This window comes from Buceros rhinoceros, unplaced genomic scaffold (assembly GCF_000710305.1).
Source record: "Buceros rhinoceros silvestris isolate BGI_N320 unplaced genomic scaffold, ASM71030v1 scaffold19280, whole genome shotgun sequence".
Taxonomy (NCBI): domain Eukaryota; kingdom Metazoa; phylum Chordata; class Aves; order Bucerotiformes; family Bucerotidae; genus Buceros; species Buceros rhinoceros.
This window is the reverse complement of record NW_010390831.1, coordinates 15266-35207: the sequence shown is the minus strand read 5'-3', so window position 1 is coordinate 35207 and position 19942 is coordinate 15266. Positions and strand designations below refer to the sequence as shown.

The window sequence follows — 19942 nt, the reverse complement described above, 5'->3', positions numbered from 1 at the left end:
GCCTAGGCTCAGTTCCCTGCTCCAACAAATGTTCGATGACGCCTACAAAGTGCAGCAGGAGGGACATCTCAAGTGCTTTTTGTCTGAAGTGCTCTTCGGAGGGAGGAGAAATGTGCCCTTGAGTTTCCCCACACAGGAGGAGGAACTGTTCAGAGTGGTTGAATGCAGCCTTGAGAGGGAGGAGGCAAACAAACCCGCTCTGTTCTTCCTTCTCAAGTTTTCTGCTGCTCCCAGAAGAGAAAAATTTGAACATTTGTTTGGAACCATTTGCTAATTACTTGAAGCATTTTACGCAGCTTATTTATAAAGTTTGAAGGAAAATTTAGATACTCTTGTTAAACAGTTTTATCCAGAACAAACTCTTCAAGTCCCTCTGCCTAGGACTGAGCAATTCAAGAATTCCCTAAGATGAGATAAATTAATGTATTTAACAACTCATCCATCATGTGGGTTTTGCATCTGTGTAAAATTTCTGTACTAACACTCTGCATGAGCTTAGCCAACTGTAGCCATGTGTACTGTTTCTTGATTTTTGTAAACCTTCTGGTACAGCAGCATTGTCTGGCTTTAATGTTGTGTTTATGCAGCATTGTTCACCATTACATGTGTTTTCCACCACGTACTGCAGTGGAAATACTTGGGTATCCCTAGTTCTGCACTGGGCTTTCTTGTCAAATAAAACGAAATCTGCATGAAGATGGAAACCGTTAGAGGAGTCAGTGTGGACAGAAACGTGGTAAATAATTGATACAAGTTTCCTACTTGGCTTTTAAGAATTGTAAAGCAAATTCCAAATTCATAGTTTTAGAGTTTGGCTTCGAGATGCACTTCTACTGAGTTTTACAAAGCCCTTGGTGGTGTATTACTCCAGCTGAGATCCTGTTCTACTTCTACGTTTTCTTCATTTTTCTGTACAAAAACCCCAGTTTATTCAGCCATAGGAATGTCATATAGCTATCTTTACTGTTAGATAATACCTGAACAGCCAATTTTTAATTGCAAGAATGTATTGCAATGTGTATTCTCATCTGAATTTTGTGAATTTTAGCTGCATTTTGTCAAACTACAATTACTTCTTTGTAAAGCTTGCTAGCAGTTAAATTTGCACTGAGATCTATTATGTACTGCATTTCTGGAAATTAATAGTGTCACATAATACAGTGTGGCAGTTTTCAGTGGAGATCACATTAATAAGAGAAGTCATTCTGTACTTTCTTTCCAATCGCTATGAATGTCTCCAATATACGTTTGGGCTGGTTGTGATCAATGACACTTGATAACATTATATTTATCAATACTTGAATATTTGTACAGAGTGTTTTGTTTGAAAATGAGCTGAAGGGCTTTTGAGCTGCCCAAATCTGAAGCATTTGCATTTCTTATGTAACAGTGATGAGAGACTAGAAAGTATGTACATCTGTATTGCATCATATATTAATGAAATGAACATTTTTTCAGAGCAAGGGAAAGCAGAACTTATTTGGCTTGGTTGGGTCTGGCCCTGTTCCATAAAAAGTGTATTTATTATCTCTATACCTTTCGAAAATGAAAGCATCACTGGATCCTAGAATCGTCTTCATATACTACTAGTTTTAGGTAAGAGTAGCAAAAACTTCAAATTATTTTTTGAGAATTTGTAATGAAACTCATTTTGTTGTAATTAAGCTACATCATTTATGATTATTGTTTCTGATTTTTGTGCTTATATAATATAGGCTGTTGCCAAGCTTAGTTTAGCATCTTAGATAACTTTCAAGTTGTATCATTTTGACAGTTACTGACTTAACCAGATACTGTTTCTTTTTCAACTAGGCAGCATGTAAATGACACTTTCTGCAGTAAGTCACAGTCCCTGAGGAGCTGTCTTTCTCCTGTGGTGTCCTGGGTGGCCACCAGTGCAGGCAACTCCACAAAGCACTTGCTTGCCCAGCCCCACTGTGGTGACCAAGCCTGTAGCACAGCCGACACCTCCAGAACTGCACCATCCCTGCTTCCTCTTCAGCCCCTTCTAATTGCAACCTTGAACTTCAGATTTCTTGTTTTTATAATGCCAGATTTTGTGATAATTTGAGCATTTCTGTCGGTAACTTTTTCACTTGAATTACTCCTAAACACTGTCTGTCAGTCTTGGCACCATTTCCATACAGTTTCCCATCTGAGAAATTAGTGAGAATCTGAGTTTGTCTTCTATAAAGTAAAGGTCTGTAGGCATTTGCTGTCAGTCTGTCGGTCTCCCCACTGAATTAAGTGTGGCCAAAACTGGGCTGCTGCTGAGATTCTCAAAGCAGGAATAATAATCCTTGTTCTAAAAAAAAAAATAAAACTGACCTAAAATATAGCTGAACTGCTACATTTGTCTTCTAGTGTAGCATTTTTTTTTCTTTTTGCCTATTATAAAGTATATTATTATTATGAAGCATAATGACCATCCTGGAAGCACTTCAGTTCAAAAAAGCAATAACCTTGTGAAATAATCCTTAACCTTGAAGTAGTAACTTGCCCCAGTTGGTACAAGTGCAATATAATGACAAAAAAAATGCAGAAATACTGCAAGTGGGTTTATGTTTGTCTAGATAAAGTTTGATGATATAAAGCTTTAATATGTGTGAATTTTAGGTTTTTTACTCTAATAATTATTTCTAACTAATGGCAATAATGTGTATTTGTACCTACTCGATCTGTCTTCCATGAGCCTTGAAAATTCCATGCACCCTTGTGTATATGCATAGCTTGTTCTCACACAGTAGCTCTGTTGGGGACTGATGTGTTTTGCAAGTGTTTTTTATGGTGGCTTGTGAATGAAATTCCAAAACTTTCTTTTATATGTAGTTTTCTTGTTGTAAACCTGGAGTAGGAAAATCACACATCTAAGTCACTAGAGGTTTTACCCACCAAAGAATGTGGATGCATTGGCAGCTCTGGCCAAAATTTGGTCCAGAAGAAACCATTCTTACCTGCCCCCTTAGCCTGGGATATGTCTGAGGACCCTGGGAGTCCAGTCTCAGTTTGGTCATGCAGTGAACTTCAGTGACCGGTCTTGGCTTTCAGGAATGGATCTAGCAAGGCTTCTGAGAACAAAGATACCAAACGCTGCCCTGCAAAAGATGGCCAAAGGAGATGATGGTTGTCCTGTATTGCCCTGTGGTACGAGGGAAGTTACAGGTTGATCCTGGTGTCTGTCCTCTCCTTTGGTGGAGCGACTGGAAGCTGGTTTTGCTTCATATGGAATAATTAAGTATACATTGGATGAGACAGGGGAAGGGACTTGGGGCTCATGGTTACAATACTCAGGAAAAGAGGCTGGAGTTTCTGGCCCTGCAGAAGGATACGTGCAGAGTGTTCCCTGTACCTTATCTGACCTGCATGACTTTTCTTGCAGAAAGAGAGTAGGTATGGGTACTGCCATCTCCAATTGCTTCTTATCTCACCATGCTTAGAAAGTAGGACTGCTGTAAATGCCCAGTTCCAAGGAATAATATTGAGAAATAGTATTGGCTGGAGGTGGTGGGAGTAAATGCAACATATAGCTTACAGATGTGGTTGTTCTGCAAGGTATGTGTCTGTAGCTTTGCATGCACCATTTTTTAAAGAATTTCGAATAGTCATCCCTCAGCAGGTGGGTCATGTCCCTCGTGCTCCTTTGCTTCATTTTCTGGCTTTGCTGGCTGTTAGCTGTGGCTTCCACCACAAGAGGTTTCCTGACGTGCTGTGTCTCAGTGCTTCAGCCCAGTTTAGAATGAAGTCTTGTCCTTCCTGCATGAAAAAGGAGAATTTTTTTTTTCTGGTGGAGAAGCCACCAAATTCTGCATTTTATATGTGACAACCCAGGGAGAGTGAAGAGTGATTCTGAAAGAAATTCCCACCTTTATGTGAAGGCAAAACTCACAACCATTCTGTTTTCATTTATTTGAGTAGATTTTGCTTTTACTTGTGATAGTGGTTTTACAGCAATCAAAAGACAAATCTGATTTCCAGCCATTAGCAGCAATTGTTAATGCATAAGGGACTATTGCAGTTTTATGTGCTGCATGTTTTTTGGGTGGGAGTCTTGGTTTTGGTCTTTTGGTATGTCTCAAATGACAAAAGGCTGTGGGGTTTGTTTTCTTAGTAACCTGTGGGGTTTTTTTTGAAAATAGTAATTTTAATAATGACTGGATGCTTTAATAGCGTCACAGTCAGGACGTTGACTTGCAGCCAGATTTTCCTGTGGGAAATGAAGTATCTCAGGGATCGCGTGCCTGTAAGAATCCATTGCCTGTTTACATTAACTAGCCTCTGAGTTTTTCCATTCGTGCCGGAGTGGCCTTTCAAGGTAGCTGTGTCTTCCAAAAGAAGGTCTTTTTGGACACAGCATTTAGCAACATCACTAAGTAATTTAAGGGCCACTTTCTTTCTCTGTTATCGAGGGGCAGCATTTCACCAAGTTCTTCGCTCAGCTAACTGAATATGAAGAAATTTGAGATAGTGGTGAGGTTTTTGTAGCTGCATACAGAAAATAGATCTGTGATGTAAATTTATCGTTCTTCAGAGCTCTTTTGCTACCCTCATATTGCCTCCTTTGTCACTAATGATGGCATCAGTGGAAAACATACGGAAATTGTTGGTTTCCCCATATATAACTTCACATAAAAGAGCAATTATTAATGTGTATAAAAAGGCTGCAACTGTGTCAAAGACTTTTGCACACTCTTAATCTTAAATTATTCAGTAAGATGTCCACATTTTCATGTATTTTTACAGGCCATGATACAGTGGGGTAAGTTTGATCAGGGCCTACAAATTTTGGCATAATATGAATATTTAATAGTGAACAGAAAACAGCGACAATCACTGCAAGCTGAAATTCTCCTACTGTATTAAGAAAAAAAAAAAAAGGCAGCCCATATGCTAGCTTGTTGTTCTTCAGCCCATGTACTGAGTTCTTGCAAGTCTTGGTTTGTTGGGGTTGTTTTCCTCAGCGCATTTAGTTTTGCAAGATTTTTTTCACTTTCTAGGCACCCTTGGCATTTTCAAGTAATGCTTTGGGAGTTGAATCTGAGCACTGGGTGTACTGACAGTTCAGCCTTCGCTCAGTCAGTCAAGCTCCTGTGTCCTGCCATCCTCCAGCTTATGAGGATGATCCAAGCTGGTCGTGAGGGTGTGAGGAGGGATGGCCCAGAGCTCTGACTCTCCTCCTCTCTGGCCAGGGTTACCACGCTGAGCGCTGCAACTCCAGACTGTATTTTCAGAAAGCGAGGATCAGATCCAGAGATGCGAGTCTGTGTAAGGGTAGGGGGTGACTTGAGGCTGCACAGGAGGGACAAAAAGTAGCAGGAAAATGACCTGCAGAGACTAGACCTATGGGGGCTGCAGGCAATAAAGTGAGACATAGTCCAAATGCATGTGGAGAACACCCAGCAGGAAGAATAAAGAATGCAGATACAATCTCACCATCCTGCCGCACCCTCTACATTAAGCTCTGTTTTAATTCTATCTGATGAACACTGTCCTACCGTTCAGTTTTCATTTTCAGATCTCCCTATTTGCCAAAGGGAAAGTGTTCAACGGGAAAGGGAGCTACTCCCTGCAAGCTCTTGTGTTTCACACGGTAGCTCACAATTGCCTCTGAAGAAAGAAACGCCGCGCTGGAGAAACAGTGATACATTTGTTTTCAACTTTAGAGGCAGAAATGAAATTAAGTATAAATGTATTCCAGGCAATGAAATCAGATTTGCTTACTAATCTGGACTGCATCTCCTTTTTGCCCCGTCACAATGAAACTAGCACTACCAGTAACTGTGCCTGCGTCACTTCTTCCTCCCTTTCCTGCCTGCATCCCAGTCCTGCCATGCTCCTGCAGGAGAATTTCCCAGGAGGCTGGCCTGCAGCAGGAGGAAATAGAGGTCAAGACAGCAAAAAAAAGAGATGAGGAATTAGGAGAAAGGCAACAGTGACTTGAGATCCAGAAGAAATGTGCCTGCTGCTCTTTAAACCACTTCTCTGAGCCTTTCCCCCCCGCAAAAAGGCGTTATGGCCTGCTTCTGCATTTCAGAGGGAATACAGCAAGGAAGGCTGGCTCAGGTGGCCTCTGCTGGCGAGGTGGAGAGAGGAAATACTTGGTGTCAGCAGAGCAAAATCCCTTTTTTATTTGGTAATTCTGTCTCCTTCCCAGTTTACCCTGTCTGTCTCTTTCCTGGCCCTTCCCTTTCCTTTGGAGCCTTCCCTCCAAAGGTGACCTGCCTTAACCCACACCTTCCTGCTGCTCTTCAGTCTGCAGAGCACGGTTACTGTTAAAGAGGATCAAAACACGCTATCAAAACACGCTTTCTCCTGCTGTCACATTAACTTGTAACCATGAGTTTTAAACTTGTCTTCTTCGTCTGGAGGAATAAAAATAGTACAAATATGTTATTTTGCCTTCAGAATGACATGCAGCATCATTTCTTATCTATTGAACTAAATAATTTAGCATTTTGAAAGGAACAAATCAACTTTATTTGTTTAGGGGATACTTAAAGGTTGAGAACAATTTGATATCAGAATTAGTGAAAATTCATTTATGATGAAACAAGTATAATTAATTAGGTAGTTGCTGCTTATCTTTTTTCTAATACATACATTGCTTTAAACATCTGCTCAATTGTCCATTGTGACAGCACAAGAATGATTTTACATGAGAGCAATAGAGGAGCAGATGCTTCCTGATGACAACTTCCCAATTTGTTTAGGAAACAGTGAGTCCTGGATTCACAGTTTTAACTTGAAGCATGGCAAGCATGCAAACAAATTTGCAAAGCAGAAACAAAAAAATTGAGAAATCAAATTACTGCCTAGCATTTTTAATGACAGCAATTTGGTCAAAACCCCCTTTTTGTTAACTTTTTAATGCAGGTAGATTCATTTTGTCTTTACAAGATCTAAACAAAGTTATGAATTTGTTTTGTGACAGGTCTATATGTACAAATGTTTAGCACTAGTTATGAAATCTTATAAAGTTAAAATTTATTTCTATATTGTCTATTACAGTAACTAAAATTCAGCATTAGCTCCAAAAGAGAAAGAACAACATTATACATAAAAAAGGAAACTAGAGCAATTACTTGAAAAAATTCAAATAGGGTATTATATGAAATACATAAAATACAGAGGGTTTTTTTTTTTTAGTAAGTTACACCTGCATTTTGTATTTATGGCTTTATCAGTAGTTGGTTGAAGAGTGAGAAATGTTGTCTTTTGGGCTGATATAAAACTGTTGGGCTTCATGGCTTTATTCAGCTGTGCATAGATTTTTTTTCAGATGTTCCAAAGATCACCTAAAATGACTGTACTCATTTTATTCATCTCATCAGCAAAGTTCATCTCCTCATCGACAGAGATACCATCACAACTTCTAGGCTCCAAACTGTACTTTCCATGCATAAATACTTTTCCTCATACTTTCAGAGACTGTAAAGTACGGGATTACACATCAATTCTGTATCTTTTTATGTAAGAAATCTTGAAACTGCTGTTTGTTGAAAGGGAGAGGGATTAGAGGTAGCTCTAAGAAGGATTCAGCTATCTGCCTTTGTATGCACATCACAAATACAATGCATCCTCTTGTCACTAGAAACAGCAGAAAGAGATCTGAGCATCGGAAACTTATTTTGAATAAATGTAGAAACTTGGTAATAGTCTGAAGTCCGCCTTGTTACAGAGCAGAAGAATGTTTGTTTCAAAGATTCTTTGAGCTTTGCACTCAGCCGGATGCTTCATTTCCAAGACTGCCTAAACCATCAGTCAAAGAAATCCAGGCTGGTGCAAAATAAATGTGTCCAGAAGTACGCTGCTCTCCAAAGGAGTGTAACAGGAAAGCTGCCTCTTCTCTCTGCTGCCTCTCCAGCCATCATCTATGTACATCTTCTGGGAAGGCCACTTCTGGATAAAATCACCTTACTCTGGAAGTAATAGGATGTTTTGGGAAGTACCTCCCTGTCCAGTGTACATCTGGTAGTGGCAGGAATTCTTAAGTTTTCTCAATGGCTGTCTCCAGGAATGATGAAATCAGAAAGTCTCTCCTTCGCTTTCCTTCTCCTAGCAAATGAAGTTGCTTACCAGCTAAAACCTGTGCTAACCCAGTAAGCTGAATTCTTAATGATGAAATTGTTCCTAGCTTAATTTATGACTTTCTGAGAGAGTAAGTAGGCATTTTATAAAGCATGTTGTCCCCAAATGTATACAGATTTGAGCATTTTTGAGTATTAACTTCTTTTCCTAAGTATTGGGAGGTAATAAAGAGTATGGCTTCTTTATAATCCAGTCTAAAATGGTCGCAAATCAGATAATCAGTATTTATCTGAGGGTATAGAGTCATTTTACCCTTACATACAGGAAGCAGGAGAGAGAAGCATGTGTATACGTACAGCTTTTTTCTAGAACAATAATATTTAATACATGCACAGGTAGTCTTGCGTGTATTTGCATATTTTTTAGGGCCAGGTAAACTAGGGAGTAAGCAATAGGCAAGGCTGTAATATGTGACAAAACATTAATGTCTGTAAAACAGTATGATTTTGATTCCAGGAGGTTGATCCAAAATGGTTTTGTAAATTTTAATGTAGGTTCTGTTCTCAGTATAACTGCTTTCTCTTTCCCACCCCTAAAAACTTGAAAGCCAATCTGTAGTTGGCTTTTGTTTCCTTTTCCCACAGGCTGCTGCTGCTCTTTCTTTTACTATTCTCACTAAAGCATTGAAAATGGATCAGTTTTAAAGCAAGTTCAGCTTACTATAGAGAAGAAATTTATACTTTTCTTGAGAGATGTTTTTAAATTTGTATTTCACAACTGATCAGAGGGTATGACATGTGTGATGAGGAAAAGAACTTGCCTCCTTAGCCTATTACACATTTTCATGCATGCTGGCTGCAGCATACCTAACTTTACCTGGCCTGTGATATCAGGTAAATGATGATACAGAAATCATCACAGTACCTTCTGGAATGTTGTCTTTACTATCCCTTCACATACAGTTTTTAAAACTAGGTTAATACAGATAGCAGTTTCTTTAATGTTCCCTTTCAGTGCTACCAGGAAATATCTATTTCCTGGTGAAAATCAACCATTCTTGCAGTCATCCAGAATTTCCCAGAAACCTGTTCTGTGAGCATCTATGATTCTCTCATTGCCCCGAAATGTATTTATAGTACCTTGGTCTGTAGCTTCGCCGTTTGTGATCTTCCGGTCATGTGTCTCAACAGTGTCTAGTTGAGACACTTTACATGTCACTAATTACTTGTCTAATACACTAAATTTGGGGGAAATAACTTTTCTGTGGGCTGTCAAGAAAAATTGAAGTCTTTGATTGTCATTACTGTTATAGTTTATCAGTTCTTGTATTTCTTCATATATCAATTCATCCCAGAGTTGAGTTAAGGGTGTGAAATAAAAATGTAAAATAGCTTTAAATTTGCTGGTGCGATAAACCAGCAGAGTGCTCAAAGGATGATGGTTCTTCTTTTCTGCGCAGTCTTTTTTATTTTGCTTGGCTGGAGACAGTAAACCAATATTCACAGTTGCTTGGCAATAGTCAAGCTGTGAAATGCACACCCTACCTGTGGGGCATTGTGGTTGCTTAGTTCATGCATGTAAATTTGGGGTTTGAAAACTTGAACAAGTCCACACTCATAGTGTCTTCTTGGAAAGTTTGATCTAACGTTTAATCTTAATGGTATTATTAATTTAATGGTTCCATTTACACAGGTGTTGAGTATCGATGCTTTTTAGAAAAGTCAAAACCCTCGTGTGCTTAGCATTGTTTGAGTATTAATTTGAAGTGTTAGGAAATCTGTGCTACAACTCAGGTATATCTCAATGCAATAACTTCCATCTCTTTCTGATTTATTTCAAATTTACAATAAACTTCACTTTCTTTACACAGAAATATACATTAACAGGAAAAATTTGTCTCAATTTTAGAAGTATTTTTAGCAAAAAACAACCTCTGGCAAACAGCCTTTAAAGAAAGAAGAACAGAAAACTTTTGGTGGATATATTTGATTTGTCTTTTGACAAGCAATACCAGATTATTTAAGGATACACTTTTTAAATGTTCTCTACTACAGGCAATGGGGAGAGATGCAGCTCTAGTCAACTTATTGTGCCAATTATTGTACCATAAAGATTTTAGAGAGCTTTTGTGTTTTGCTTACAAAAGCAGCCTGCATTTAGAAGGACTTCAATTCTACAAATGCTTACAGATACTTCACAGTTTGTGGAGGTTGGTCTCTAAGATGTCTTTGTGGATTTTGGTCTTTTGTGATTTTCTTGGTGGTATTGAACAATTCCTTCATGATATGAAATCAGTGCTGTGAAAGGGGTGATTGCCGTTATTTCTGTTCTGTGCTGTATTGAATTTATGACAATAGTAGTATTTACTTTTCCCTTGATACAAATACAAAAGTTGATGTATTACTGTGTTCATGTTTGTTGTTTCAGGAGGCTTTGGATGATTCTCAAGTAGCTGGAGTTTATGAAACAGAAGTGATTCGCTATGAATATCATGTCTTGTACTCCAGCAGCTACCAAGTACCTGTGCTTTATTTTAGGGCATGCTTTTTAGGTAAGACCAGTCTTCTATTAGAAAAAGGGAAGAATAAAAATACATAAGGTGCAATAGATGTTAAAGCCACAGATTTTGTATTAAATTGAGGAGCAGAGAAATGATCATATGCAATAAGAAAGTAAAAGTTGAGACCGTTCACCAGTAAATTTTGTAACATTCCCAACACAGAGCTTCAGGACCTTGGAGCAGATGATATCATCTCAGCCTGAAGGAGGCTGATCTTCGGCTCCTGGCATCTTGCCTGTGGTTGACTAAAACTGCTGGTCATTTTTCTTGTTCTTTTCTTTAAATGAATACCGAACATAATTACATTGCTTCAGCAGAACTGTGTCTGTTTCTTTGGAGCCTAAATTTGAGCCACAAGGCTGGGGTCTAAATGTACCTGGCGAAGTGTATGCTGTTTTCTATTTAAATGTGCCGCTTTGAAGAAAAAAATACTACCAATAAGGTATTGCCTTTTTCTATCTGTTAAAACTGGCTCCTGAAACAGTAACTGATCTTTTTTCCTCTCTGATACATACATCTTGTTACCCATTACTCAATGGCTATAGCCACTGTGATTTCAGACACCATCCTGTCAGGAAGGAAGGAAGGAGGAATACGCAGCCTCCCTCCAAGGCTGCTGTTAGTGTCACTTATTTAATCAGCAACCACAGAGTGATCACTGCAGCACTGGCTGTGCTCTGTTCCTCTCTGCCCAAGGACTGTGTACCTAGGGTGGGGGGACTGAAATCTTCAAGTCCTTTCATTCAGTCTCCTGCATGGTAGCATCAGCATCTTTTGTGTTTTGAATAATCTCCTAACTTTATCTAGATAAAGATGCCTGAATGTTGCCAGTGATATCTTTTCCTTTTTAATTAAAAAGTAGCTTAAGCTGCTTTAAATATGTTTGGTAGATTTAATCACTCTCTGCCTAATATTGTTTAATGTTTTCTAATTTTGCAGTGTTAGCATTTTAAAAGGCACTTCAGATTTAAAATTGAAGAACAAATTCTCATAGACTCCCTGGTGGAAAGATCATAGTCTGAGGTGCAGTTTCAGGAATGGATAATTTGGGGTAAATTTTCAAACTGGGACGTGGGGAATTGGGGACATTGCTCTGTCTTTACCACCAACAGAACTCATTGCACACATTCTGCTGCAAATTTAATTCTAGAATTATTACACTTACAAATGTGCAGTATTTTGCCTTTAAACTTAACTGTGCAGACATAAAGAAAGTTTTGCTGTAAGAGAACAGATTAACCTATTTGTGTTCCTGAAAAATGTCCTCTTGGTTTTAGCTGAATTAATAGTGCACTGTCTCTACAGAAGAGGATGGAGACACTCCAGGTAGAAGAAATAGGACACTATTTCTACTGTACTGTAGTTTCATATAATTAGTATTCACCATAAGCAGTTAATCACCAGAGAAGAGCTCCCAGAGACAAAACAAGTTGTTTAGCTTGTCAGCATCAGGGAATCGGAGGTGTTGAAACATGACTCCTTATAGCTGGAAGTGGATATTACAGAAGCTGGTGGATGATCTAATGCACAATCATAGTATCATGTGCCAACAGCTCCCCTTGCAGTATAAAACTGTAATTGTTCCTATAAGTACAATTATGCCTTAAAACACTTCTTGGGAAACTTTCACAATGGGAAGCAAGGCCTTTTTTTAGATAATTCCTAAAAATTGGGGGCTCTCTTAAGCATTTAACATTCTTCTTTAACATTTAACATTCTCTGACTCTTGAAGAGAGTAGGATAGAAAAGGCTGGCAATAAGTGCTTTTCCTATAATGTTTTCAGCTAGTATTCTCTAATTATGGCTAGCTTACTGGAGAAAATAAAAAATTCTCTCATCCCTGCAAGTTATTTGCCCACCTATGCCATGTTGTCTCATCGTCCTGACATGGAGTTTTCAGGGTAGTGCAGATGACAGTCATTGACAACCACTTCGGATGTCTGAACAAAGTATCTTTTGTCTTGTCCTAAACCCTGTATGAGGAAAACTCCAGGTAATGCTCTGAGAGTTTTTTTTCCTTTGATGTAATAGTTAGTCTTAATGTGATAGGCTACTCACCTTGTTTCCCAGACAACTTGTAATATTCACTGCATTCCTCATCTGAAATAATCGGGGAAGAATCTTCTGAGACCTGCATCAATTTCCCAGTCTAAATTCCTACCATTATTTGTAGATTAAGTAACAGAATCAGTTCCTCACAAGTCTTCTGAGCTGTTCATGGTTTCCCTGGAATCCTGTCCATACTGATCCTCATGTTAATTAGAGCTTGTTTCAGAAGGTGAAGGTAAGCTGTAATCCCTCCAGTGTTTCCACAGCCCTGCCCTGTCTTGTCTTCCCCAGCAGCAGGGCACACAGTTTGAATTCAAAAACTGCTTCCTCTCTGGCAGTATGTTAATTGGCCATTACACCTCAAGGCCTGCTTAGGAAATAATAATTCTTCCGTTCAACCTGACTAAGTAGTTTTGCTTGTTTTGTCAGGTTACAATCACTTCCTCACCTTGTATGTTATAACAGCAACTGGTGCCAGCTTGTCCAAGTCTGTGCTGTACCAAACAGACTCTTTAAACACTTTTCTAGAATGATTAAATCCAGCCTTTCTCCCATCTTACGTGAGTCCAGTTTTCTTTGAGTTGGTCTCTCACAGTGCCTCCTAGGAAAAAGACTTCCAGTAGCGTTGGTGGGGAGATTTTCCTGTCACTTTCAGCATGGCTGGCATCTTCAGGACGTTGCATCAGTGAGGACATCCAGTTTTCTGGATCCTCACTGCTAGCAATTGTGCTCAAACGTGACAGATAGTTCTTCCTGCAGCCTTGCTGCTGTCTAAATTGGATGAAAGAATTTATTTTCTGGAATTCATCTTTATACCTCTTTATTTGGTGAGATGAAGTTTGATATGAAAGGTGGTGCAAGGTAAGGGTTTGAAATTTTAATTGCAACAGAACTAAAACATTTTGAGAGAGATCTAAACTTTTTTATAATCTCTAGGCATAGATATGCAGGGAAGATCATGTTCTGTCCAAGGTCAAATACTTCATATGAAAATAAAGATTAAGTGTGATGACTCTTGTCTGGAAAGATACTTGGAAACATTACAGGATGCGAGAGGTATTTTTAGGCTACGTATATACGTAAGAAACATTTTTCACCACCTCGTGATACTTCCCACGTGGCATATTATTCCTGAATTCAGACCTGCTGAAGTCCCAGTCTGTGTCAGGAGCTCAAGGCAGTGGTCCTCAGTAACTCAGTCTCAGAGAACTAGGTGTCATTTCTCCAAAAGCAGTCTTATGCACTCCATACCTTTTGGAAATGGGAGCCCTGAGATTACCAAATAGGCTGTTGAAGAAATGCATGAACCCCTGCTGATATCTGATGTCAGCAATTAGCCCTCTTAGAAACAGATGGTATAGGCAATTAGCCTTCCCCTTCAATGCTAGTATCAGCCAGACGGGCTGGGCTAGGTCCAATAAGCTTTCTTTAATCAGCAGAGGATTTTCTCCTTTTCTTAGTCTTTAAGATATCAAGGAACTTTGGTCTTTTCCTGAACTGTCATCGACTGAAGCCACGCATTCAAAAACCTCTTGCACTGACAGTGAGGTAGCAGAAACACAATCACAAGTAAACACAGGCATCGTTCAGGAATCACCCTGCACGTTAAGAAAAGAATGTCTTGTCTCACACTTCTAATTTTTCCTACAAAGGTAGAGGAAGAATCATGAACGTTGGCTTAGGACTGAAAAGAAAGAGCAGAACTCACAGCCTCACTCCTCTAGAAAAGAGAGGGGGAATGGGATTTTCAAGTTGACTTGCTCAAAATACATCTAGCTGTCTGACATATAGCTAGATGCCTGCCTATAAAAAGCATGCTGATCAGTGGTTAGAGAGAGCGAGCTTGTAACTTCCTCCAGCCCTGAAGGCATGACACTCTGTATTCATAACCATACTGGGCCTGACAGATGCACTTTTCAGAATACATACTTACTCGCTAGCTTAAAAGCATGTAACCACTATGTCCTTTCTCAGAAGGACATAGCTCCTATTAACACCATGTTCTAGGTGAACTGCTTTTATTATTACTTTTGACATAAATAAAGTACAGCACTTTGTATAATCAGATATTCTAAGATGTAAGGGTGTTTTTTTCTTTTGTGGCATTTGTTTCTGAAGAGTATTTCTTTACAAAGAAAGGATTTGTGCACCATTTCACCAAAAGTGTCAAATAATCTTTAACTGAAACTCTAAGAAATAATGTCTGCTGAGAGCTAGACATACAGCAATTTGGGAAGCCTGAAAATTTTCTCTGAAAATGTACGTGAACTTTGTATGCCTAAACAATTTCTACTCTTTGAAGAAATTAAGGTGCCAAGTCAGTTGGGAGCTGCAACTCATATGTCGACTTAATGCCACACCTTACTGCTGTAAGAAGATACTCAACCATCTGTTTTTTAATTAGTACTTATTTTGTCATAAATAAGTTAGGCCCAAGTGGAACATCAAGAAGCTTTTCTCAGAAAAGTTTATTATAGTCTAGACAGTTTAAAAAAAATCTGAGTTTGTGATAGAAAGGCTGTAGTTGTTCTTGCCTGACTGTTAAGACAGATGAACTGGTTTGTTAGTGCCCATAGTTAATAAATGGCAAAGACAGAACCCATACTTAGGAGTTCTTGACTCTTTTTTTCCCTGGTTACTGCCCAGGCTCTTTTGTTCTTTCTTGCTGGGTAGGTGTCCCTATTGTATCAGAGTCTGCGTTTTGCAGAGCCTGGTTTAATACTGGTGATATATCATGTGCCAGAGTTGTGGCATCATGGGCATGGAGCTTCAGACAAAGATGCAGTAAGTCTGGCATGACCCACAGGCAGCTGTTGCTGTGTAGTGTACATTTCCTTTGACTCTCTGTAATTATATAATGAGCTGAATTATACAAAATATACATATAACCACAAACTTTCACTTCTGACTGCACATCTGCTCCTAGCTAGACTTGGGATAAGACTTGGGACAAGCTGCAAGCACCTCAGCAGCTGTGTCATTGTGGGTGGATGATGTGTAAGTGTATTGCCAGGTGAATCTGAATCCTCTATCTTCCTCTCCTGCAATTTCTCTTGTCTTGGTTCTGCTGTTACCTTCTTTTCTGGTTCAGCTCCATCACAGGAAGGAAGGAGACAAGAAGCAGAGAAGCTGCTTGGCTCAGCGGGTGCCACAGTGGCCCCTTGTTGCTAGCAGCAACAATTACAGAGCGCTCTGTCAGCCCAGCTGGATATTTGAGGTCTCAGTGGGTTGCAAGAATGTGTAGCACGGCTGCTAAATGTGTAAGTGCTGGCAGCCCTGGAAAAAAGGGTCTAGAAGTGCCCGAAGAATACAGATGCATGTTTGTGCAAATCTGGGAGCCTGTGAATAAAGTGGATTCAATTATATTATCCTAAACGTGTGAGCAAATTCACACAAACCGAGGAGTTTTAAAATATGAAACACACTTCCAGACAGATTACCCGTTTCAGGGTTTTATCATCCACACTTACCCTCTGACTCTAAAACAGCAACAAAACCAAAACAGACTGCAAAAACTCCAAGTTCCTCTTCCCCAGGTGCTTTCTAACAAACAGTCTATCAGCCATTTTAAGATCTTACTATAGGTTTTTGCTTTTTTTTTAACTGAGAGAAAAACCACCAGACTTCAAGGTCTTCATCCCACAAAAGAAGAGGGGGAAAATGCTCATCCACCCCACCTTCTTTTGCAGGGGTCTTGCTCCTCCCAGCTACATAGCTGAATGTCACGTCCATTTTCAGTAGTGATAACTTACTCTTTCCAACTGCATCAGGCCTGCCATCTTCTAGAAACATGAGCTCGTCAGTTAAATAAGAACTTATAGGAACACAATATTTGGTAGCGTGTGAGAGCTTACTCATTTAAAAATTCAAACTTAAAGCTTAGTGAAATATATTAAAATAGTGCAGAAAATTAAAAACATAGGAAAACTTAAATCCAAGCATATTTCAATATGTAAGTGCATAGTTAGAATGCCTAGGTTAATTTTTTGTTCCTATGTGAAACATTTCAATTACTCTTTATTAACTATTGAAGTCTTTTACTGTCTGTAATCTCACTCAGATGCGAAGTGAAACTTTCAGTTCAGATGTATTTGTATTTTTCTCTGAAATGAAAATAATGCTATACTGAAATATGATGGAAGATATACTGCTTCTCATACATGAAGTAATAAAATACATGAGGTAAAGACAAAACTCAATTTTTACTAAAATATGGTTAATGCTTCAATAATATTTGATCATTTCTGTAAAGTGAGATTAATGGTTAGAGTAATCCATTCCATGTGTACAATCTGAATTTGCTCAAGTGTTAACTGTAAAAAAATCACAGATAAGTGTGTACAGAACAAAATCTAGAGTGGCAGATCAATTTCTGCATTAGAATGTGTGCTGTTACATATGGCCTTTCTCCAGATTCTCTTAGCGGGTTGAATAGAAAACAGAAAATTGCAAGTATGTATGGCATCTCATGTTACCTGCACACAGATGATCTGAGCACAAATACATCCTGCTAAAGTTAACTTAGGCTGTTGTAACAAATTTCTTGGTAATTGTTGGACCACCTCCAGCACAGCACTGGTATCTGCCGTCCTAAGAGAGAGGGCATGACAGTTCAGCAAGACTCAAGTTCATGAGGATGGTGTGTACAGCTAGTTAATATGCTGTTTCCCCCTTGGGTACTTTATTTGCCACGTGCTTGTGCTGTAGGGTGCTATAGATTCAGAATTTGGTGATCTTTTATAAATATGTGTGGAAAATAAGATCAAACAGGGGCTGTAGGCAGCTGGTTTTAACTTATATCTAAACATGGCATTCAAATGTTAATTGGGTGAATAAATCTTGTTCATTTTACAGACATGAAAATGTCAGTAGGATAAAACTATTTATCACAGGATAATGGTTTCTGACACCTAATAAATACCAAGATGAAGCTACTTATTGAAAGTATATCAAAATATTCTATTGCAGTTTGCCAAAACCAAATATTCAGGAAAAATTGACATGCTTCTTTTCTAAGTGGCTGACACTAATATCTTGACATACTTCCAACGTCACAACTAAAAATCTGATGCAACAATGCCATATAACTGCAGCTCAATAAAAAATTATGGGTATCTAGCTTACGAAAATGCAGTAAAATTCTGTCTACAGAATTTTGTTCCTTTTATTTTTTCCATTCTTTCACTATGAATTGCATGTATTTACATAAGATAACTGTTCATGGTATTATTTTGTGGTTTTAAATTTATCTTATCCAAGCATTGTTTTACTAAAGTAGTTTTAACTTCACACCTGACAACCTGAACAGTAAGTTGTTACTCTCAGGTGTCAGAATAAAGCTGAACAGGGAATTTAGGGTAGTTTCATATGCGCTTTCCTTCAGTCAGGATGTGAGCAATGCCGTTTTTGAGTTTGGGACATAAAGGGCTCGCTGGAGTTTTGCTGTTGTTTTTTGCATCTGCTTTCAGATAGTGTTTTCAGATTTACTTTTGCTATTCTGTATTAAAGATACAGCATGCTTAAGGTCTTTGACTGTGGGTGGTTGTTTCCTCCCCCTCACAGATGGAAGACCTTTAACTCTGGATGAAATATGGAAAAGTGTTCATGCGTGCTACCAGGCTCGTCTGCTGGAGGGGCCCTGGGACACTATTACACAGCAGGTGAGAAACCACTGGTCCTTTACAAAATTGATGAATGCAATAGATGCCTGAATCCCCAATGGCCTTATTCCCCTCCTGGGCACAGGTAAAATATATAAAAGTCTTAAGTGAGGTTGTGCTGAGCCAGTTACCAACAACAGTTTTAGTCCTGGATCTTGAAGGATGTATTGGTGGTCACCACGTAAGACTTACTGTGACTGTATCTCTCATTTAAAATACTTTTTCAAAGCCAATCCTGAAAACTTCAGGTAGTTTCTGAGTAATCAGGGATTTGGGTAAATACAAAAGTAGACTTTTTTATGTATGTAAAATATATTAGTGTAACATTTCACAGATCATCTATTAATCAAATTATCAGAAATGACAGTATAATTTTCAATTCTAAATAGACTTGCAATCCTTAGGATAGAAGGAGAAAAAATTGGTCTCTCAATCAAATAGTAAGTTACTGCAGCCTAATGTCCTTAAGAAGGAGTGGTTAATGAATGCCATGTTTTACAAGAGGAAGCAGATAATAAACTGTGGTATCACTGCCTTCTTGTAGAGCTATTCAAATCACTTTTCTTTGAAGTGGTTTTAAAGTCACCAGATTGTTTCAGCAGCCATTCCCAGACCTGCGATGATGGCTCCCTTGAAATCAGTCACACTCGTTCAATGAAGAGTGAGATATGGTTCAGAGCCGAGGGGGTTGCTCTGGTTCCTTTCCTTGGCTCTAGGCCTCCAGTGCAAGTTTGGACAAAAAATAGAGACTCTCTAGCTGTTGATTCTTTATCATCAGACTAAGATACTAATTTGTCCCTTCCTGCTACTGTTTCCTTCCTTGAATTTTTGATTTTAGCTGTTCCCAGGCACACAGGTCTCATACCACAGCAGCTGGCAAAACAGAGATGTAACGCACCTGAGTTCTACAGGTGATTTTTGTAATTCAACTAATACAATTTAATCGCAGGATGCCTATTTGTATATGGTACTCAACCATGAGAACACTGGCATCGTTCATGTTTTTGCAGCTACAGCCTATTATTTATATTATAATAGCCCCCTCAGAATCTAACAAGCATTGGTTTTCTGATGTTCACTGTGCACGTCTGAATTCTGGGCATGAGTTTGCAGGTTGTTGTAATACATGCTTTTACATAAAGTATTAATTACCTGACTTGTCTACTGCAGAATGAAGAGAGAAAATTAGGTTTTAATAAAATAATGTAACACGGTAGCAGATAACTGATTCTCTGCACAAGAAAGTCTTGCAGTTCAGATTTTTTAGTAAAGTTCTATTATTTATAACTGAAGTTTCAGATATATAGCTAAATCATGACTGTTTCTGCATAGAGAGGCAGAGGGTTCAATTCACTTCGCCTTCGCTGCATCCACGTTCTTGCATTCCAAGGAGTCAGATGCCAGGTGTCCTTCAGGAGTGAAATCTCTGGTATTTCCCAGCTGAGCTGTTCTGACTTGTGGGTAGGTTATATTCCCACCTGCGAAAATGTAGAGGAAAATCTACTATGTGCGTTCCAGAGGTGGTGTGCCTTATTTACCCTTGCATCATACTGTGGCCCGGAGCCATGTTCAGGTTCCTCTGTAGGAAGCACAGTCTCCTTCTGTTCATCCGCAAAGCTCTGCAAGAACCTATGATACAGGTTCTATA

At 38.9% G+C, this 19942-nt stretch overlaps 1 protein-coding gene across 1 annotated transcript in view; it reads left to right on the top strand.

Annotated features, from left to right (window-relative positions):
- Positions 1-19942, top strand: part of ATG10 (autophagy related 10) — a 72253-nt gene that overhangs the window by 39411 nt on the left and 12900 nt on the right. Inside the window, exons 3-4 of the mRNA XM_010139298.1 lie at positions 10453-10576; positions 18197-18294. Coding sequence (XP_010137600.1) covers positions 10453-10576; positions 18197-18294 — 222 coding nt within the window. The remainder of the gene's footprint in view (positions 1-10452; positions 10577-18196; positions 18295-19942) is intronic.